Source organism: Carassius gibelio, chromosome B18 (assembly GCF_023724105.1).
Source record: "Carassius gibelio isolate Cgi1373 ecotype wild population from Czech Republic chromosome B18, carGib1.2-hapl.c, whole genome shotgun sequence".
Taxonomy (NCBI): Eukaryota; Metazoa; Chordata; class Actinopteri; order Cypriniformes; family Cyprinidae; genus Carassius; species Carassius gibelio.
Window position 1 is genome coordinate 20839766 of NC_068413.1, and position 22880 is coordinate 20862645.

The window sequence follows — 22880 nt, forward strand, 5'->3', positions numbered from 1 at the left end:
TTCGTCTTCCTCTTACTGGTCCCGCAGGGGGCGGGGGAGATGCTTTGTATGTATGTGCATGTTTGATTCTTGCGAAGAGTGTTTGAAGGTTTCACTGCAGCTAAAATGAATAATGGGATAATATATTCTTTCAGAATGCAACTATGGCTGTTGCGATATGGACTAAAAAAACCTATCGCGATTTCTTTTTTGTTCACATCTTTCGCATTTGTTACCGTGTGCAGTGTGTACTCTCTGATCCGTTAACATGGGCTCTGAAAAAATATGCACCACAGATGTAGTGTGTGAACCTGGCTTTACGTAGGACGATTAATTGCACAGCCCTACTATTAACTTGATTTTTAAGTCCAGCATTCGTCCAAAGGTGTTGTGGAAAGTTGCAGCATAGTTGTTAATATGCTTTTGTTTCAGCACAATGTTATGAGGGCCTTTCGCACCGCTTTAGTTCCAGAACTAAATGTACAGTACTAAAGTACTGGGATGATTTTGCGCAAACTATTTCCCAGTACCATTTAAAGGGTTGCATTCGCACCGGCAGTGTGTACTAGGAAGTGCCGGTTGACAGCGACGTCGTTTTTGTGGCGTTCAACAATGGAAACAAAGAGGAACAAAGTTAACAATAGGAGGATGGAAGATGCTGTGAATCGGAGCTGTGTTTTTGTTGTGTCTCGCGGGTAACTCAATATTGAACATGGAATGTCGACGTAAACGTAAAGAGATTGAAAGAAAGTAGAGGAGGACTTAGAATCACCAACGACAACTGGCAGTGCTACATTTGCTACAAGTGCCACCACTTCAGCGTCTGTCTATCTGTCGCTGTTCTCCATACGTTCTCCATACGAAATAAGTTGACACAATGTTTACAGTATGTTTACACTGCGTTTTAAATCATGGTGGGTGAGGGCGTTTTGGTATGCGTTTGGCCAATCAATGTCTAAGCGCGGCACGTTTAGTATCAGCTGTGCTGGTTAGACCCTGCGCTGGAGTAGGAGCTAATTTGGTTCTGTAAAAAGCTAGTCCGGTGCTAAAATTGCAACCAGTTCGGGCGGTGTGAAAATGCCAAAAAGTGGGTAGTTCCACAATTAGTTCTGTTACTATGAAAAGGTTCCCGTGGTGTGAAAGGGCCTATAGTTGCCAAGAGGGCATTATTTTGGTGGATACTAGGGTGTTTTGAATAGTTGTTAGGTGGTTGACCAAAAAGCCCTCTCCTGACTTTGGATCCAAGATACAGTATAACTCTAATTTGTGCTTCAGTGTAATGGGATTTTTCTTTTTGCTTATTTTATTGTCCATTAATTAAGTCAGCTGTCAGGTTTTTAATACGCTATAAGACATTTTATCTAATAATGCCGCTTATTAAAGCAAGCACTGCTCAAGAAAAACATTTAAAAGGAATAAGCGAAATAAGAGAAGTATTTAGTAAGCTTGAATGCGAGTAAATTTGAGCGTGTGTGTCCTGTCACAGACCTGTTCAGCTTTAGTGGTCTCACCCAGACATAACCTCTTTAATTTGACCCAGTCGAGTGGCCTGTCCTTTGGGCTGATGTTGGGTGAATATCACAGCTGGGCGGCCATTGTCCGCCACCCCCTGGCCCAAACTAGACTCACAGACCAGGAGCCTGTGATCAAAGGCCCTCCGGATTAACGCAGCCCAGATACAGAGGACTGGCGCTAGGGGAGGGATGGGTTCAAAAGCAAAGAGGAATGCTCCTAATTACGATCCTTTCACTCTTTTCCGTGTCTCATCCTTTGGGCGCTCCCCTGGTCTTTCTTTTAGGGCGTTTGAGACTGTGTGTGAGTGTGTGAAAGCCATGTGGAGGCTCTTCAGGCTACAGTGAGTCTGTGAGAAAGCAATGCACTGTGACAGGATAGTGATATTAAGAGTAGACCACAAGCAGACTCTTCAAATGCAGTTTCGTGCATCGGAGATGGGTAGAAATGAAGAGGCAAAAGAGAGCAAGGGAGAAGGATTGTAGGTTGAGGGTGGGTGAGAGGGCGTAGAAGTTCAGGAATTTCTGTTTCACTGGAGAAGCGCTCTGTGGGAATGGGTCGTAGATCAGCAGAAGGAAATTTCTCTTTGGGGGAAGGCTGTACGAGATCAAGGCGTGTGTAAGGGAATGTGTCATAAAGGTTATTGAAAGTGTTGTTTAGGATTAACTGGGAAATGTTAAGTTTTGTAACTCCCACAAGCTGAACTCCTTGACCAGCTATAGATAGAAGATGAAAACAGTGCTATCTGCTTTTTGAGGGGAAGTGTGCTGTGACCTTTCAAAGTGGTTTGTATGTGTGTTTTATAATTAAACAATAATAATATGAGCTCAAAATTCCTACAAACTTGCATTAAAACTGCAGTCGGTAATTTTTTACGCTCTAGCGGTTAATAAACAGAACTGCTTGCGTCTTGCGGAAGGACATCATAGCCGGAACTACTTCTCTCTGTTTATGTCTTTGAAGAATCACAAAGGTACTGGGTTACTCCGCCGCGGTACCCCCGAAGCAATCTAAAATAGTCCGAATATAAACACTTATTATAGGTGCACCCTAGTGATTCAGGACAAGCTATAAACACGGTTTGGAAAATGGATTCATGGTGTACTCGCTTATTATATACATTTTTCTACATTTTGAACACAAATAAAGTTACGGACCGCAGCTCTGATTGGTTGTTTCTTATCGGGAGCGATGGATTTCTGCAAATGGCAATAGGAGCACTGGGAGGAACCAGAGGAGCTTGATTTTTTCACAGATTATCTGTCTCATATTCTACTGTCAGGACATAATGACAGGTTTAACAAATATGTAAAAAATATATTTTTACAAAAGTTACCTACTGCAGCTTTAAAGGAGTGAAATAAACCATATCTTTGGACCAAAGTGTTGGAGAGACGCACCATATCAACCAACTAGTGATCCACTAAATCTATTTTGATCATACTTTCTGTTCGTGCTTTGACAAATGCAACTGTATTTAAGTACACTTTACAGAATTATGAAGAATTGTGTATTTTTCATCTATAATCAACACAAAATATTTGGCAAAGTGTTCATATTTTATGTTTTGCTGGTAACACCCTTTGTTGTTATAACTGTTGCATAAACCATGTTAAACTGTCATTGATCATGTTCAGTCTTTTCAAATATTGTATTGCCCAATATTTCTTTTGTATGTGTTCCAGGTGTGCAGTGTGTGTGGAGGGGGTGTGTGTGAGGCCCCAGGTTAGTGCACAGAGGTGAAACAGCGTCATGGAGGACAGTGGCCTGAGATTATTGTCTGCTGTGCTGTGCATCTGCCAAACCCTGCTCCTCAACTGCCCTTGTTAGTAACACACTAGCATTTAAAACATTAGCACACACCTGTGTCAAGCCATTGCAACTGAAATGCTAATTGAGAAGTGACATTAAACATCATCTCAGCAAGCTGTTGGAGGAATATTTACATATTATGGCCTGTTGATCTATTTCTTTTCTTTTATCCCAATGTCTCTCTCCTTTAGCTGTCCTGTCTCTCTCTTTTCGTGTGGAGCCTCTCTCTGTGGTACAGAAGCAGGGTAGTGCGGTCCACCTGCGTTGCACAGCGCATCCAGCCACTGCCAGAATCAGCTGGCTTTTTCAGGGTCAACCACTAGACCCTAGCCACCAGTCTGGAGTGGAACTTAGTCCAGGGTCCCTTTCTCTGTCATCTCTCCAATCAGCTCTCACAGGCTCCTACCAGTGCTTGGCACAGTCCGAGACAGGCTCCATCATCAGCCGGCATGCACGAGTTCGCATTGCAGGTAGGCACACTTGATCACAGGCATAGTATGCTGGCAAATACACTTTAAGAACAACACTCTTACAAGACTGCACTTCAAAGAGGTCGCTGGATAAGAAAGACAGGAAGTATCAGAAGGCGGATTTCTCGAGCCATTAACACTGTTAGAACGGCCAACCGTTGATGACTGTTGGAGGGGAAGGAAATGGTTCTTTCTTTTCAGTCTGGCACTTATCCAGACACCTCTTCAGCAGTATCCTTAATGAGCCTGGGGCCTTCCTGTGTCGTACTGAGAGCTGATGCCGGGAAGGGCGCCCTAGCGGACGCAAACCCCCCGGCGGCCGACCCAGGGCCTGATCAGGGTTGCAGATAAGACTGCATTATTCAGTGGAAAGCACATGTTCTCTGCCACTCACGATCCAATATAAACACCTCTTTGACAGAAGGTCTTTGTGATGCAATGAGTATACCAGTTTATTGCACAGCTCTCATAAATGTTTGATACTGATCAGTCAGATGCCACATTCATTGGTCAGATATTTTGTAGAATGATCGCTAAACTATATAATTGACTATTGTCAAAGGTAGCCAGTTATGAAACTAGCTGTTCTAGTTCAGTTTCTCTCATATCACTACACAGCTTCTTTCTTCAACTGAAAATCATTACTTGGTCATGATAAAAGTTACTTTACATCTGTTGCTTGGATGCGTTTGAATGCTCTTTTGATTTCTTCATTCAGATATTGAGAGGTTTGCCGAGACCCATCGGAGGACATTTACTGTAAACAAGGGCGAAACTGCTTTTATCGAATGCCCACTTCCTCGCAGCAACCCACCTGCTCTCCCACGTTTCCGGATACGGGGGAAATGGCTGGAACAGTCAACAGGTACAGACAAGACAGCTTCAAATGCTAAACCCTCCAGAAACACATTAATATACAGTTGAACACTTTGAGATATTGTTTCTTTTGTCTGTTTTTCAGACGAGTATTTAATCCTGCCTTCCGGGACCCTTCAGATTGTCTCAGTGTCTTCAGAACATCAGGGCATGTATAAGTGTGGTGCTTATAACCCTTTAACCCGAGAGACTCAAGTAGAGGCTCATGGCACTAAACTCATAGTCAGAGGTTGGTTGAGCGAACTCTATTCGTTTTTCTAGGTACCACAAAGATTTGAGTTGCACTTCACATGAAGTTCATTCTGTATAAGTTTTGCTATAAAATCAGCTGCTGTATATTCTGAGATGTTTTTTCTGTTAGATAATGGGTGTATACTTTTATTTAAAATATTTATATTTCTGAATGAAGGAATAATATGATTGAACGCTTTCTCTTCATGTAGATTCAGAAGATCCTTCACCTGTAAGGATCATCTATCCCATCTCCTCTCGCAATCTTACAGTGGACCAATCTGGATCTCTGACGCTTGAGTGTGTCGTATCAGGAAGTCGTTCTTCAAAGGTCAAATGGATTAAAGATGGAGTGGAGCTTTCCTTGAGCTCCAAATGGATGTTGTTGCAAAGCAACCTGGTGTTGAATGATGTTCAGCTGAGTGATGGAGGACATTATTGCTGCTCTGTTCTGACTGATCATGGAGCTGTGGTCAGTGTCAACTACACTGTGAATGTGCTTGGTAAGGAATTTACATTAATATCCCTTTATGTTACCAAGGTTTGGGACCGCTTAATTTATTTAGTTCAGGTTCTCTTCAATCTCAACAGCTTTTGTATGGAAGCACTGGGTACTGTTCCTTGCATGAAGGGTCTGAATTATTCTGTCTCATTCAGCTGTGAAATTCAGAATTTCCAATCTTCATATATAGGAAATATGCAGTAAAATGGCACAAGATGTCCAACTTGGAAACATTATAACCTCAACAGATGCTAGCATTACCATTTTTGTTTTTTATGCATACTTCCTAACAACGATGTTGGAAATATTCAGTAGGAATATCCCATAAAAAATGTAGAAAGGAACACATAATTAGTAGTTTATGAAGAATAGTTGTATAATTTCTTTGTGTATATTAACTCCAGCACCTCCACTCTTTACAGCACAAGTAAGCATCCTGCAAGGTTTGTCAGATCAGGCTGTGACAGAGGGCTCCTCCGTGAGATTTACCTGTGCTGCCAATGGTAGTCCAACCCCAAACATCACATGGTTCCTCAACTCCGCCCCTCTTGCTACTTCACCCCGCCTTCAAATTGCTGGCCCCTCCCTTCACATCTCTTCAGTAATGGACCAAGATCAAGGAATCTACCAGTGCCTGTTTGACAACGGAATTAGCTCTGCACAATCAGTGGGAAAACTCAGTGTCCAATCAGGTAAGACGATGCTTCAGTGCACACTATCATCCAGATCACCTTAATAAAAGCCTGGCAACTACCAACAACACCCTGGATAATCTTTAAAAGGTAGTAGAATTAGCCATAGATACAGGTTTTCCGTACAGTGTGTTGGGACGGTATATTCTTCCAGCAGGGCAGAGAGTTTAGCTGGAGTTTGGCTGGAAAAGGAGGAGTTGGGGTGGGTGTATTTGGCTGGTAATGAGAAGGCTGTGAGAGTGAGCTTTGTGTGTGCTGTTTGGGATAAGCTCTTGGAAAGCGGAATGTAAGGAGTAACTGCACAAGGTTATGACGAGTACCAGACCACCCTGCTGTCAACATCACACACAACTAGCCCTATATTTATTACATTTATTACACATCTCTCTCACACACACAACCCTCCCCTGCCCTCCTCTGAGGCTATTCCTCAGCCTTGCACTGTGTCTCCAAACATGATTGATAAGCTTAGAGATATGCGGACTTTAGAATAGATAAAACATGACGGAGGTCTTTTCCAAATGTTGGCTCGTATCGCTTTTTTCCTGGCTCGGCTACAAGAGTGATTTACTTCGCACTGATAAAATGCAGGTCATTGTAAAAGTAGAGTTGTTTATGTTTAACGGCAAGAATTGAGATAGATGCGTGATCCGTAGGCTGCTGGAAAAAGAAGAAACGGCGTTAGACCTAATCAGCTCTGGGCGTGTGAAAACAAGTTGTAGATTTAATGCTTTAGATTTAGTTGAGGATACTGACCTAGACACCATAAAAAGTCTTGACGCAAAGTCTGAGTTTTTATTTTTTTTATTTTTTTTAAGCCAGATGGTTTAAGTACCCGTAACCAATGTATGAGGCTCCAGTACTGTTTGTGCAATGGAAATGAATTATACATCAAATTGTCTTGTGGGTGACAGAACAGTTAAAGGGATAATTAACCCAAAAATGAAAATTTTTCGTAGCTTCATAACATTAGGGTTGAACTACCGATATCACATGAACTATTTTAACGATGTCCTTACTTCCTCTCTGGGCCTTGAACGTGATAGTTGCAAAGCTGTCTATGCAGGGACAAAGCTCTTGGATTTCATCAAAAATATCTTAATTTGTCTTGTGACGATGAACAAAGGTCTTACGGGTTTCGAATGACAAGTAGGATGAGTAATTAATGACAGAATTTTTCATTTTTGGGTAAACTATCCCTTAAAAACAACATTATGTCAGTCCCACTAGTACCCACACTTGCAGTCTGTGCCCTTGACCACTTGTCTACTTGTATAAACACTCGGCCCAGAAATGTGCCAAGTAAGCATGAAGACAGTAACATTTGCAAACATTTTACAAAATACACATACCAATCTCTGCACCAAGAAAAGGTTACGTTTTGCTACCAAACTGTATGTAACTTGCACTGTATGTAGAGTGTTTCTGGAATTCTTATGGCAGGTGAGTTCCTTAACTTTAATGATAGATTACATTAAACTTAGCCTTAAATAATGTTCCTAAGTGGTTTTAGAGATGATGTGGACTTAATAGTGTGTGTTGAGGGCACTGAGGTCTGGCATTTTTCAGATCTGGGACAGTCTTGTGCAATTCCAGATGTGTGCACGCAAGTGTTGGTATTGGGACAGGCCCACAGGCTTTCTTTAAAGGTGGACCTGGAGTCACTTTTCAGTGTAGTCAAAAATATAAAAGATTAGTACACTTCATTCATTTCAGATACCAGGTGTAAGACCGTGGCTTTCTCATAAAGCATTCATGGTTTGCCCTATGGCTCAAACAGGACATGATTGGAAGGTGGGTTTGTGAGCTGGTGAAGGGCTCTGATTCGCTCTGGTATTTTAATGGCCAAAGGGTGGAATGTGTGGCGGCTGGCGTCGGGCCCAGTTTGAGCTCTAGAGTTACTGACTCTGGGGCTGTTTGTTTTGTAAGGTAAACCAGTGCCACACATCCAACAACTACGAATGAGAGACCTTAAGAACCAGCAACAAACCTCACCTCTCCTACAACTGCTCTTCAGCTGTTAAGCTAGGATTACTCAATTGCTATCTGACGCTTACTCTGAATGTATACAACTGTATACAACATGCACAGTGAACAGCTATTCGCACATAACAAGGAATCCAAATCTAAATGAGTTTGTTGCCTTTCACTAAATCCAAGTTCATAAACTTTCTGCTCAGATGATCCGCTGCCAAGCCAGTGTCATAAGCACAGATTCCCAAGTGGACCATTCTGGTGGGGTTTAATAAAAATAAATCAATTAATAATAGAGCTTTATTTTATGTTCCCTTGGAGGTTTTCTGCTTTTTATTTTAATGCCAGTGGAAAACTTAAAGTTGGAGAAGTTGTTTCCAGCCTTGCATATCGCCAGTCAGAGAGCTATAGCTGTGTTAATTAACTTAAAATGGTAACACTTTATTTTAACGTGTTACAAATGTTACGTTAGACAGGCTCAAACACTTCCTGTTTTTAAGTCTATCCTAAAGACTGGCGTTTGACGCTACATGGGAGCTGCTTCCTTTTATTGTCTTTGTGGTTTCTTATTGTCTTCTTTTGCGTTGTTGACTGCTTGCATCATTGATATTTTATTGGGGTTCAACATTATGTACTATAGTAATGTTGTTAATTAATATTATTTAGTACTTATTTATGTAATATTACACCATATTAACCTCACCTTTAAACATTGCATTGGTAAAATGAATAACTTTTAAGAATAATTAGCTATTGTAACTGTTTTGTAAAATGTATGACCAAAATTTTCTATTTTCCCTATAGAACCCCAGTCTAGTTCCATGTCTGGAGCTCCCATGAAGACTGAGCCTTCTGTCCACCCTATCCAGAGCGATGAGGGTGATGATCTGTTCCCCTCCATACGGGAGGGGGTGACTGGTGAAACTACAGGACTGGCCACTGAGAGAATCAGCGATCAACCTACGCCAGAAGCACCAATCATAATCAGCCCACCTCAAACGCACAAACCCAACATGTATGATCTAGAGTGGCGAGCAGGTCGGGACTGGGGCATCCCTATCAATGCATACTTTGTTAAATACCGCAAGGTAAGAAATCATGAAGTATGCTTGCAGATTTTCCATTATGAATGTTTCACTGATGTACTTTTTAAGTGGGGCACAAAATGTAGATAATTATTACCTCGTCAATAATGACTGAACCGTGCTCCACCCTCTTCTTTCCCCCTGGCGTTAGTTATCAGGTCAGATTTATAGTTATTAGATTTGAGAATGAGCACATAGTCATAACAACGCCCTGTGCCGTTTACTGTAAAAGTCAGCGCTAACACAATTGAGCAGTATCTGCCAGCCAACAGCGTTTTGGTAAGAAGTTGGTCATTTCCTCTTTAAAAGCCTGTGTTTTCTTCAATAATAAGCTCCCTCGGCTAATAAAACTGCTCTGGTTCTTTTCAAGATTGCATTGGCAGCTTTTGTCACATTGGCTCAGGAAAGTGTGACACAGCTTGTGTTCTCAGGAAAAGTTGAGTGGGTTGATCTTTTGTCATGATTCAGAGTAGGAGAATAAGAAAGACATTACTGTTCTTTGTTGAACTTTATGTGCAGCATGTGCAGTCAGGGACAGAATATGAGGGCTGAAAGGTGCATGAGGTAAGACTGTCTCTTGACTGCGCATGTGCTGAATGTCCCTGTAGGTGGACGACATGGGTCATGTGGTGAGGAACTGGCACACGGTGCGGGTGCCAGGCAGTGAGAAGTCCCTGCCCCTGTCTGAGCTGGAGCCGTCCAGCCTGTATGAGGTTCTGATGGTGGCCCGCAGCGCTGCAGGAGAGGGCCAGCCCGCCATGCTGACCTTCCGCACTGGAAAGGGTGAGAATACAGTTTGCTCAGCTGAAGCTCATTTTCACTTTTCCAAAGCTTTTTGGCTTTGATTACATCAGAACAAGATCATAATTCTGTGAATCTGAGCAGTGGAAAATAGGTCAGGAATTGTGTTTATGAAAGCATAATATTACATGTACACCACCATTCACAACTTTAGGGGTCAGTAAGTTTCAGCAAATTATGCATTCGATTGAAAAAAAGTGACAGTAAAGCAATTGATTTTTTAAATATACTTTTTTATACAATATAAATATTTTTACTGTAACAGTTTTTTTAAGCAAACAATTTCATACCTTGGTGAGCATGAGAGAGAAAAAAATACAAGCTCAAACTTTTAAACGATTATTATATTATATGGTAAGTAATTAATTTTACAAAGTTTTATGATACGGCTGTACAATGTGCATAATAATATCATTAGATATATCGCCCAGCCCTATTGCATTGGCAAATATGTTTTATATTTTCTAGCTCATACATGTTCTAGATTTAAAGTAAGGATAGGAAATAATTTTTGCTTTGCCACTTGCTGCTCATAATGTACACTTTTTTTGTTTGGTAAAAAAAAAAAAAAAAAAAAAAAAAAGAAAGTCTTACCATGTTTTAATCATAATACAGCATGATCACCAATAGCAACATTATGAATCAGATTATAACTTTTCTTTATCTTCTTCTCAGAGAGGACGTCCTCTAATAAGAACCCCTCCAAGGCTCCGGTTGTGCCTCTTCCAGAGAAAACACTGGAAGATAAAACCACCAACACTTACTATGGAGTGGTCATACATGACAGAGGTAAGGGGACGTCCCACAATGCTATTACACCACAAAGGTCTGTCTTCTGATTACTAATCATCAGTTATAGAGCCCTACATTTCAGTCTGGGCATGACTGGCCCTGAATTTTTAACACCCCTCGGGCTAAACTTCAGGCTAATTTTCACGTCGTGGTTCAGATGCGGTCCGGGCCTCAGGCCTATGTTAGGCTTCTCTTAATTTTTCTATTTTGGACATTCATCAATTAGTGATGGAAAAAAAATTAGCAGCGCTAATGTGAACAAAACAAGACCGTGCTACAGCGACTGTCAAGAGCAGCTCTGTTTAGTGTCCCACAGCAGCATTCAGCTTTTCAGCATTCAGATGCACAGAATAGGCTTCAGCTTGCAGTTAATCCTCAGCATTTGAATTATTTACTTATAAACTAGTGCTTCCTGAGTCCATGTAGCAAAGATGAAGATGGTGATCCTGATTATGATTATAATGAAAGAGATTTTGTTGTTTTAGATTTATTTTGTGAAGTGGTAATTTAAAGCTTTCTCTCTCTCTCTCTCTCTCTCTCTCTCTCTCTCTCTTTCTCTCTCTCTCTCTCTCTCTCTCTATATATATATATATATATATATATATCATGTCTGTGAGGCATGTATTCGCTGAGTTTCCATTCATTTTTGTGAAGTGCTCCTGTTCAAGACCGAAATGGCAGAAAGCACATCATGTTTGTTGTCTTTATTTTATAAAAGCACAAATTTTTTTGATATTGTGAGTGCATACAAATACAAATCAGACCCTTTACAGTTCCGAATGATGTATTACTCTTATGAGCAAAAAATAATGGCTTAGGTTATTTTAAGTTGTTTCCACTGAAAAAAAAATGCAAGTAGTTGCCCTGGTGCCTCCATGTCCTCCAAATCGCACTTTACCTTCCACTCTCCGCACAAACTTGGATATAGCACACATTTATTGTAACAATGGTTTAACATTTGAACATTGTTATATGCTTGAACTATTTTAGTATATCTAGATTTTATTTTAGGCAAGTTGAAATGATTTTAGAAGGCTAAATTGATCAAACATATGCTATGATCAGCTAACTGTCTGCTGCTGATTGCTTGGTCGTTACTTTAAAATACAAACAATTATATTTCAATTATAAAAATGTATTAAAAAATTCTCCAAACGTTTTTTCTAAATTTACTAAACTAAACTAAATATAATCACTTTGCCATTACATACAAAACTGAAGTATTTTAATAGTTGCAACCGTAGTATAAGCCTGACCATCTTGGGCCAGGGAAGGGCTAGGGCCTAAATTTAAGGCCTGTGCAGGGCTCTAACCAGTAATATACTTACCCTCCAAATGCAGTTAACCAAAAAAAAGGAAAATCATTGTATTTATACCGTGGAGCACAAAAGGAGATATTTTGATGTGTTCATGCTAACAACCATATTGTGACTTTTTTTTTGCACTGTTAAGGACCGAAAAATAAGAAAAAATCTACACAGAAGTTTACTCCACACAACTTGTTATATCATTCTTATATCATTCATCAAAATGTCTTTGTTTGTGTTCCATGTCAAATAAAAATACATGAGGATGAGTAAATATTCACTTTGGGTGAAATAATCTTATAATATACACAGGGACTCACAGGTGTGTGAGATGCATATCTGTAATTAGAGTTTGAGTGTGTGCACATTTAGATTCTTATGGGTATGTACCCAGTTTTATTTGCCACATAAATTTGACTCTGTCTTTCTCTCTCTGCTTGCGTCTCTGTGTCTATGGCTCAGAGCCCATTCAGTAAGTACTCAATTGACTCTGGCATGCTGTCGGTCTGTTGTGTGTGTGTGTAGGTTTATTTTATCTCTGTCTGCTCTTTTGGTCTTTTCACTGATGGATGTTGAGGTTACATCTTGCACTTGACATGAAAACTGCTGTTTATTTTTGGAAAACACAATAATTAGATCTTATAGTTTGCGTATATTTTTTTCGAACTTCTAATTGGTTGGTTTCATCCCTAAGTTCCCGAGGCCCCAGACCGCCCAACTATCTCTATGGCGACAGAAAGCTCTGTTTATGTCACTTGGATCCCACGAGCCAATGGTGGCTCTCCAATCACAGCCTTCCGTGTGGAGTACAAGAAGCAGGGCAAAAGTGGGGACTGGATCATCGCGGCCGATAATATCTCACCACTTAAACTGTCTGTGGAAGTGCGCAACCTGGAACCAGGTAAGGTTACACCAGGATTTCTTAATGTGTTTTAAAGAAGTCAACAAGCCTTCATTTGTTTGATCCAAAGTACAGCAAAAACTTTAACATTTAGAAATATATTTTAAAATAAAATGAATTCCTTTGATTTCAAAGCTGAATTTTTTGCATCTTTACTTCAGTCACACGATCCCTCAGAATCATTCTAATATTCTGATTTGCTGCTCAAAAACATTTATTATTATTATTATGTTGAAAACCGCTGAGTATAATTTTTCAGGTTTCTTTAACGAATGGAAAGTTCAAAAGAACAGCATTTATCTGAAATAGAAATCTTTTGTAACCTTATAAATGCCATTATCATAATCATCTTTTGAGCAATATAATGCACCCTTTCTAAATAAAAGTAGATATAAAAAAAAAAAAAAAACATTATACTGATTCGAAGCTTCTGAATGTTATGCTGTATAATGTTTTTATTTGTTTAATATGAATGCTGATCTTTGTTCTTTTCTATTCATTAAAGAAAATGTACTCCACTGTTTTAAATATTGATAATAATAATAATAATAATAATAAATGTTTCTTGAGCAGCAAATTGGAAAATCAGAATGATTCCTGAAGGATCATCTGACAATAAAGACTGAAGTAATGGCTGCTGAAAGTTTGGAATTACCGAAACAGGATTAAATTACATTTCACTAATTACTGCTTATAATCAGTAGTTAGTAAGGTAGTTATTAAGTTTAGGTATAGGGTAGGATTAATAGATGTAGATAATGATCATGCATTATATATGATTATATATGTGCATTATAAGTACTAATAAACAGCCGATATGCTAGTAATATGCATGCTAATAAGCAACTGGTTAAAAGTAAGAAGTGCCCCCCAAACTAAAGTGTTACCATTGTTTATTTTAATAATCATGGTTAAATCAATTGTATTTGATTTAATAATCAAATCATTTTTTATTATTATTCAGTATTAAAAAGTGACTGAAATTCTGTTCTGTAATTAGCAAGTAATTAGTAGTCAAATACATAAATGTTATTAGGTCTAATAAATCTTTTCGTGACAGGTTCCACATACCGTTTCCGTGTCATTGCCATGAATACCTATGGTGAAAGCCCTGCTAGTGCCACCTCCAGGCCGTACCAGGTCTCCCTGTCCAATCCACCCGTCTCAAACCGTCCCATCACTGGCCCTCACATCTCTTCCACGGACGCTGTCAGCGATACTCAGATCATGTTACGCTGGACTGTGAGTACACAAATGCAGTACATTCACATTTACTTACTCTGCCCCAAAACTGAGCTGCCCATTTTAAGGTGTACTGCTGACACAAAGGCTGTTGGTAACAGTAGGAAACAAAATCTACTATGGTTCAGGTTAAAGTAAAGGGAGCAGCGTATAGAGGCAGTAGACAGCGAGGCAGCTCTCTAGGTTTTGGAACAGATTCTGTCAGGCACTCAATAACTCGTCACTGGATAAACTGTGAGTTTTTCTATCATTCCGTGCTTCTGCACATGTATCATTAGCACATTAATCTTAAAAAGGGTCTCACCACTTGTACAAACAAATGTTGTTTCTGTTTCTGGTCTGTTGAAGGAATAACCCTGAACCTCGTATTAGCAGCTCCGGGATTTAAACTAGTGTGTGTGTTTGTGTGTGTTATTGTTTAAGACATATGCCTTTTATATCTATTGGCCAATTTAATTACACTCACATTTCTTGCTTAATTCGAAAACGAGAGTGTAAAAAGTGTCCAGAACTAACCACAAAACAAGTTCACTCCCCGGTTCGTTCTTCTCTGCAGTGCATTCGTGTGCGCACTTTTCCAGGAACTGTGTAGTAGCTTTCCCATCAGCCCCTGAGAGCCACCCCAGAATGTCCAAACAGACCTGCAATTGGCAATGGATACTGGTGCAGTTTTGCAGGAAAAAGTGTATGTGAGTTTAGGAACAGATTAGGAATCCTTATCCTGCCTTAACGAGTGGAACGGACTGACTGAGTTAAGCTATTTTTAGAAGACATGCATGAGAAGAAAAAGTTTGATGTGTCTTAAAGGAGAAGTCCATCTAGAAATGAAATTTTTTTGTTGTTTACTTCGCTTCATCTGTATTTGTTTTGTGGAATTGGAAATTATTTTGGAAAAATGTACTAGCGTTTCTTTTCCGCACAATTACAATGACTTGAAAATTTAATGTTAAAAAAAAAATAACAATGAAGTCCACACCTTCTGCAGTTCATTTCAGGTAATTAAAAAAAATCCAAATCTGTCATTACTGACTGATCATATTTTGCTGATTTTTGCGCAGCTTGTCACTGAACAACGGCTCTGTGTATTAAATGCTGGTCCATGTGAAAGTGCGCAGGAGATGGAGATTTTTCCGCTGATTACAGAACCGGCTTTACTGACAAGATGCGCATTAAATATCACATGCGATTTATCATGCAGCCCTAGTTCTTAACTTTGATGGCGTAGTGTATATTGAAGAAACAAAAATATCTAATTCGCTTTTTTCCCCAATCTCTTTCATAGTACACTCCCTCCAGTAATAACAACACACCCATCCAGGGATTCTACATCTACTATCGGCCAACAGACAGCGACAATGACAGTGACTACAAGAGAGATGTGGTGGAAGGTGAGATCGTGGTGTATTTCTTCTGTTATTGCTCTTATTTCATGGCTTCTTACACAATACATAAACAAAAACAAACATTTTAAGAAAAAGATGATAAGAGAGACATGATACACACAGGAAATCAGGTGCCTGGGACAGTGATCATTTATAGAGCTGATTAAACATTACACAAAAGTATTTGACAGATAAGTGCTACAGTAGACCAATCAGAATAAGGTATTCCAGAGAGCCGTGTAGTCTGAGTGTGTAATGGTTATTGAGGGGGCGGGACAAAGACAGCGTAATCTGTTGATTGATGTGTAGTGAGTTCTGCGCTCAGAGTAATGAGTCTGTGTAAAATGTGTTTTTAATAAATGGCTGCCATACTAATGGGCCTGAACTGAAACCCAACACTGACCGCTCATAGAGGGATTCAAGTTTCTGAGAGGAATGTTAACTGCCGTCGCCTGTCCTCCGTCTCCTATTTTTACTTTCTCTCTGTTCACACTGGCCCCTCGAACCTCTCCTCGTCCATCCAAACAACAAGCTGTCAGAAGCACGCTGGGCAGATAAGATGGCTTCATACGTCTCAGCGTTTACAGAAATCTCAGGAGTGTGTCCTACAAAATGTTGGTCTTAAAGTCAGTGTGAAATGCTGTTTGCAACCCATTTTTCCATCAGTGGAAAGTGAACCTGGAAAAAATGTAGGAAGAAGCATTATTTTAATCATTAAAAAATTGATTGGATCTTGAATTTGGATTTGAATTATGGAAGTAAATTGTGATTTTTAACCATTTAAACCCTAATGTATCATATTAGGGTTTAAAAATTATACTGTTTACTTTCATAATTCAAATCCTAATACACAAACATATATAATTATTATATTTGTATTCTTTTGTTTTACTCTAACTTTTTATCTCATCACATTCAATTCCGACTGCAAACTCACAATTTATATATCATTTCTATTTCCGTGTCACAGTTGATTCTGCAGTCATGATGAACAACAGTGCAGGAAACACTGATGTTCTGTGTGCAGAGAAAAAAAAGTGCACTAAAAAGCCTGTAAAGCATTTGTCATGTTTGTGCAAGTCTGTGTTTAGCGTTTTTCTCTCTCATTATGCAGTACAGCAGCTGGTCATTTAGTGTACACCATGCCTTCACTGTGTTAAAAAGAGAAGCGAGCTACACAAATAAAATATTGTGGCACAAAGCTGGCTCTCAGCATACACGAGTGACTGTGGCGATATGTGTGTGTGTGTGTGTGTGTGTACTCAGGGCCCTGAGTGTGTTCAGTGGGAATACTGGAGCCAGGCCAAAACAAACGTTAAGCTGCCTTATAAGGAGCCTGTCTGCAGCAAAGCAACTGTCTGAATCCTTCTGGGACACTGTGAGAATGAGAGAGCGAGAGTGTGTGTTCGCGAGAGAGAAAACTGAGATTGAGAAAATGAATTGTGGTTTGGAGAGAACAACACATGCTTTGAGAAAAGCCCTTCTCATTCAGTAGAGTCATTCTCAATGCCTTCCTTTTCCCGCCTCCTTCTCCTAGGCTTCAAATTCAGTCACTTGATTGGTCACCTCCAACCGGAGACGTCGTACGACATCAAGATGCAGTGCTTTAACGACGGCGGCGAGAGCGAATATAGTAACGTCATGATCTGCGAGACTAGAGGTGAGAAGCTGAAGTCCCGTCACATGAACGCTATATTTAACGTGTAGACAGGAACCCATAAAACCCCTGCAGTAATGACAGAGGAAAGCAAGCTATCGTTTTATTAGTAGCTAGACAAAGAGAGACATTGTGCTGCATCTCCTTGACATCATTCACTGATAACTGCCCTAATGCAGCACTGTTGAAATCAAACCAGAGCGTCATTCACAGCCAGAGCAAATAAAAATCATGGAGTGCAAACAGACCTGCTGCTGCCGCAAGCTTTAGGACTGACAACAGTTGCATTGTTATGTGCCAGCATTTGCTAGTGGTGCTTCATTATTGCTTATACTTGGGTTAGAGATTTGAACAAACCCCTAATCCTAAATTTAAACGATGCATAATCTATCCTGCTCCATTAGTTCTACAGACATGATTGACTCATCAATTCATGCAGCTTATTGAGGAGAGCTGTGTGTTTCTTAGCAATTGAAACAATATATTTTTGAATGGAACAAAACAAGCGAGAGGAAAGATAATCCATAGAGTAGAAAATTATTTTGTAGGCTTGCTATAGGCTCTCTCGTGATCAAGAAAGAATCCATAACACCATAGTAAATGTGCTAAAATCATCCCAAACAGCTTAGCAGGTTAGCAGCGGCCTAGCAAGAACACCCAGAACACCCTTGCAGATATTGAGTGCAACACTGCTGCCTATGTTTTACTTTTTTATCTGTAAGTATTTTTACCATTACTTTTTCCAGTAGGGATTTGAAAAAAGTATTTCTAGAATCAGAACACTACAGAACTTTGATTTAAAGCAAAAAAGTATTTGAAAATCGGACAAAAGACAAAAGTACAAGACTGTGCTTAATGAGAGAAAGAACTACAAAGCACTTATTCAATAAAAAAAACAATGGGGAAATATAAATATATTGATTTAAATGTGTTGGGTATGCAGAAACAAAATAATTAAGAGGGCCGTTGCTAAAGTTTTCTTAGAATGCAATTTGGTTATCACAAATATCTGATTGGTGGAGATTTCTCAGTAGAATTATGGGTAATGTAACCTTTCACCTGGAAGAGGTTCACAAATACGTTAAAGTAGTATGGGCTGATGGTTTAGACAAAAGCAATACCGTTGATTAACGACCAGTGTTAGGGGTAACACATTACAAGTAATTATGTAATCGGATTACTTTTACCAAGTAACTAGTAAAGTAACACATTAGTTTTAAATTCGCAAAGAAATATCTGGGTTACTTTTTCAAATAACTTTTGTTTTCCTATTTATTCACTGACACTAAAATCCACTCCGAACATTCTATCATCAGTATAGAATACCCTGCGAACACCTTACAGCTCAAATACTTGATTTGATGATACGTAATTATGAATTACAAATACGTGATGCCTTACGTATGTGTAAAAACCGAAGTATACTTTGGGTTTTAAATATTGTGTCATTGAAGTTTGCCTGGGCAAAATGTAAATGTAAAAAAAAAAAAAAAAAAAATTAAATGAAAAAGCTAATAAATGTAGAACTTGTGACATATTGTCTTGAAAGATATCCAGATGTTTCATCCCTTCACACTAACTTTCTTCTATTTCTTTCCCTTCAGCCCGTCAACCTCCAGGTGTGCCCAGCCAGCGCCCCATTACCCCTCCAGACTTTTCCCCTGCAGATACACCCATCCAGCCGGGCGGCCTGCTCTACCTGATCGTGGGCTGTGTTCTGGGCGTCATGGTGCTCATTCTGCTGGTCTTCATCGTCATGTGCTTGTGGAGGAACCGACAGCAGAGCAGTCTGCATAGTAAGCACCACTTCCTGTTTACTTCCTGGTCTAGGTTTTAGTTTGTGTCCATATGCTTGTTGGGGCTGCTGAGAACCAAAGTACTGAATGATTTCTAAGAAAACTATTGAATTTCCATCTCTGTAGTGTCCAAGAATGGTTACAATGTTGTTTTAAGGTGTATATTTTTGTTGCTTTTGTAAGTATAAATTTCTTTTGAAGCCACTGTTGTTATTATTATTATATTTAGATATGTAGTAAGAAGACCAGCAGCACTTTGTTGTTTTAGTTTATGTAGTATTTCTGTAAGGTTAAGAGAGGTTATGTTATGTCAATAAATTCTTTATGAAACTGAGTTTAAGTCCACCTCCTGATCCAGGCCTGGTTTTCATTGCCTCTCCTCGAAAGCCGACCCTTTGAAGTTTTCTTTCTTTCTGCCTTTTTTTTTTCTCTCTTTCACTCTCAATGAGATTGAGTAACAGAATAAACAGTGCTGGCCACAGCAGTGTGTATAAGTAGTAACACAGACACACCTCCCCCTGAAATAGGCCACAAATGGCCCTGCTAACTTTAATCACACACACTCCGGTTTGCTACTAGTTGGTTTTTCATGTGTGTTTGACGTAAGCATTATAATTACATATTTGTGCTTTCATCTTCAGCATTTTAATACAATATTGACATCTTGACTATAATTTATTAGTGTAGCTATGTTTTGTGTGTGTGTGTGTGTGTGTGTGTGTGTGTGTGTGTGTGTATATATATATATATATATATATATATATATATATATGAATTAATAATAATATATGAATAAAGAATTTTACCATTTACATTACTGTTCAAAAGTTTGGAGTCATTAATATTTGTTTTATGTTTTGAAAGTCTCCTATGCTCATCAAGGCTAGTAATATTTTGAAATATTATAACCCTTTAAAATAACAGTTTTTATTAGTATATTTAAAAATGTTATTTAATCCTGTTTTGGTCATTCCAAACTTTAAGCAGCCATTACTCTTCAGTGTCACACAATCCTCCAGAAATCATCCTAATATGCTGATTTGCTGCTCAAGAAACATTTATTATTGCTATCGGTGTTGAAATGCTGCACAGATATTTTTCGTGGAAACTGATATGCTTTTTCAGAAAGTTTTTATTTGAAATATTTTGTAACATACTGTCCTAGATGAATAAAAGTATTAATTTCTTGGGGAAAACCCCAGAACTAACCCAAGAGTTTGAACAGTATTAAAAAAATGAACTTTGGAATAGCACTGTATAATAATGACACAGCAATTAACAAATAGTTTTAGATTCAGTTTAGCGTGTCACACAACAGGATGTCAGCTACCCATGACAAAACATACTAACGTAAAAAAAATCTTGTCTGTAGAATACGACCCTCCAAGTTACCTGTACCAGTCTGCAGAGATGAACGGCCATGTTCTGGAATATTCCACGCTGCCCGGCTCCAGTCATGTGAATGGAAGCGTGCACTCGGGCTGTGGACACACCGCTCCCATGATGCCCCAGGCCTGCCATCACCTCCACCACAAGCTGCCGAATGGTCTGGCTTTGCTGAACGGATCAGGTGGCCTCTACCCTCCTGGGCATCCGCACACACATGACGCCTCTCTGCCCCACAACACCATGGAGTACGAACACTCACACCCTCATCACCTTCATAACGTGAGTAAATGTGTGTGCATGTGTGATTGGATTTCAGTTCTGGTAACTGGACAGAGATAAAGTGCCTGACACTGTTGGCCTGTTTGATCCCCATGCAGTTTTTGTTGTTATAGCGGTTACTGTATTGTGGAATGCTGTATTAACCAATCAGCATCCAGAACCATAAAATTTAAATCCATTTTATACTGTATAGAGCAGTATATTGTAGCATAGTATAATGTTTTATTCTTTAAACTAGTACTGTCAAAGGATTAATGTTTGTGTACTGTGTATATTTATTATGTAGATATAAAAGCATATGCATACAGTAAATATATATATATATATGTATATATATATATATATAAACATCAATAGTCCATCTGCTCCCTGGTATAATTTTTCTTATAGTGTGGTTTAGTGATACTGAGAGTAAGAAACAGTGCTAGCCTATAAAACACTCATATGTGACTGGAAGTGAAATATGGCTAGTTAAGTTATATCTGTTGTGTGTTTGCTTTGGCAGGGTGGAGGGATATACACGGCTCTGCCCCAAAACGACTCGTCGGACTGCATGAGCTGTCAAAACTTCTGCAACAACAACAGGTAAGAAAGAGCGAAATGTAATACTGGAGAAGTCAAGCCCAGTAGCTTGTTAATGTTTGGTGTTTACATGCCTGCAGAATTATGTTTTGCTCAGCACGCCTCCAGTCAGCAAACCAATCATCTGTTCCATCTGGTTCTCATTTCACCCCTGACCTGAGCTTATTCTGTTCTGGGCTAAACACACACACACACATACACACATGGCGACTCCCCTCGACGAGGCTTGTTTGTGTACTCTAGTGTGTCCGGCAGTAACAGTTTACACTGAACGCACCCTTGCTACAGTCTTAATGAGCGGAGTGTTTATTTAGCCGTGGCCAGCGGGAGAGCTGAGGGAAATCCTTCTGAATGGAACTGATATCAGCGTACCAGATAACCGTGTGCATCTGTGTACGCTTTATATCCCCGATTACTTCTTGAGTGAGCATACAGTTATCTGCATGTGTATTTATGCTCTCAGGTATTGTTTGTTTATGTGTGTGTGTGTGTGTGTGTTGAAGTCTCTGTCTTATCAGCATGTGCAAACACACAGAGACACAGGCTGTTGAGTCTGGTCAGGCAGCGTAGAGACTCGCGGAAATAAATCTGTGATCTCAGATGCGATCAGAGTTTGACATTGCCGAGATGCTTGTTTCAGCTGGTACACAGACTCGAGCTGTACTATAATGGTTTTATTCACAAAAAAATTAATATTATTCTATTATCATTTACACACCCTTATATCACTGTGAACCTGTGTGACTTTCTTTGGTAAAACGCAAAAGTAGAAACTTTGAAGAATGTTCATGCTGCACAGTACACTAGAAGTATATTGTGACAATGGATGTAAAGGTCACCCTTTATATTAAGGTTCAATTCTCGCTATTAACAAAACTGTTAATAAAAAACTATAATAATATCTTTATGATACTACTGAAATAGGTAGTTCTGTGCACAAAAAAATTAGAAGACTAAAACTAAAGTTCATATAGTGAAATAATAGTATATTCATATGCACCACTTTTATGATGCTTTTTTTTTTTTTTTGCCAAAACATCTCCTGTTGGCAAAAGAATATATGTTTATATCTGTGTTTTCATGAGACTATCTAGAAAATGCTTAGTTTGAAGTTTGAAGTGAAAAAAGTTCAAGTTTCAGCCTCGGGACGTGCGGTGGCCATTATTCACATCTTTTGCGTTTGTGTTTTACCGATAGGTGTTACACAAAAACCAATGGCACTTTCTCGGGCGGTACTCTCCCTCTAATGCACCGCGTGGCAGCGCGCCAACCCGACGGGCTGGAAATGATGCCCCTCAACACCGTTTTGTCTCACTACCATGGACGTGACAGCCCGCAGGAGAGAGATCCAGCCGAAGAGGCAGAGGAGGGCAATGCTCCACCCCTTTCCCAGAATTCCACTTGTCTGCCAGTGGAAACAAAATCCACCCTCGAGCAGCAGAGAGGTGAGAGAGTTTCAGTCCTATAAAGAGCCCTCTGATTCACTCCGTACTCCCTCTGAATGAGGAAAGTCACTGTTTCTTCTCGCACTTCAGGAAATTACAGCATTGGCAAACTGTAAATTACCCATCATGCAATATTATTTTACCTGACTAGACTGCTGCATACTGGAGTTAGTG

The 22880-nt window shown here is 39.5% G+C and overlaps 1 protein-coding gene across 1 annotated transcript in view; it reads left to right on the plus strand.

The window, feature by feature from the left end:
* cdon (cell adhesion associated, oncogene regulated) overlaps positions 1-22880 on the plus strand; it is a 39373-nt gene that overhangs the window by 14528 nt on the left and 1965 nt on the right. Inside the window, exons 2-18 of the mRNA XM_052582494.1 lie at positions 3177-3316; positions 3495-3773; positions 4492-4638; positions 4735-4878; positions 5093-5383; positions 5805-6074; positions 8853-9136; positions 9742-9916; positions 10610-10723; positions 12728-12934; positions 13995-14176; positions 15459-15564; positions 17096-17218; positions 18820-19011; positions 20384-20679; positions 21185-21264; positions 22459-22706. Coding sequence (XP_052438454.1) covers positions 3244-3316; positions 3495-3773; positions 4492-4638; positions 4735-4878; positions 5093-5383; positions 5805-6074; positions 8853-9136; positions 9742-9916; positions 10610-10723; positions 12728-12934; positions 13995-14176; positions 15459-15564; positions 17096-17218; positions 18820-19011; positions 20384-20679; positions 21185-21264; positions 22459-22706 — 3211 coding nt within the window. The 5' untranslated portion in view covers positions 3177-3243. The remainder of the gene's footprint in view (positions 1-3176; positions 3317-3494; positions 3774-4491; positions 4639-4734; positions 4879-5092; positions 5384-5804; positions 6075-8852; positions 9137-9741; positions 9917-10609; positions 10724-12727; positions 12935-13994; positions 14177-15458; positions 15565-17095; positions 17219-18819; positions 19012-20383; positions 20680-21184; positions 21265-22458; positions 22707-22880) is intronic.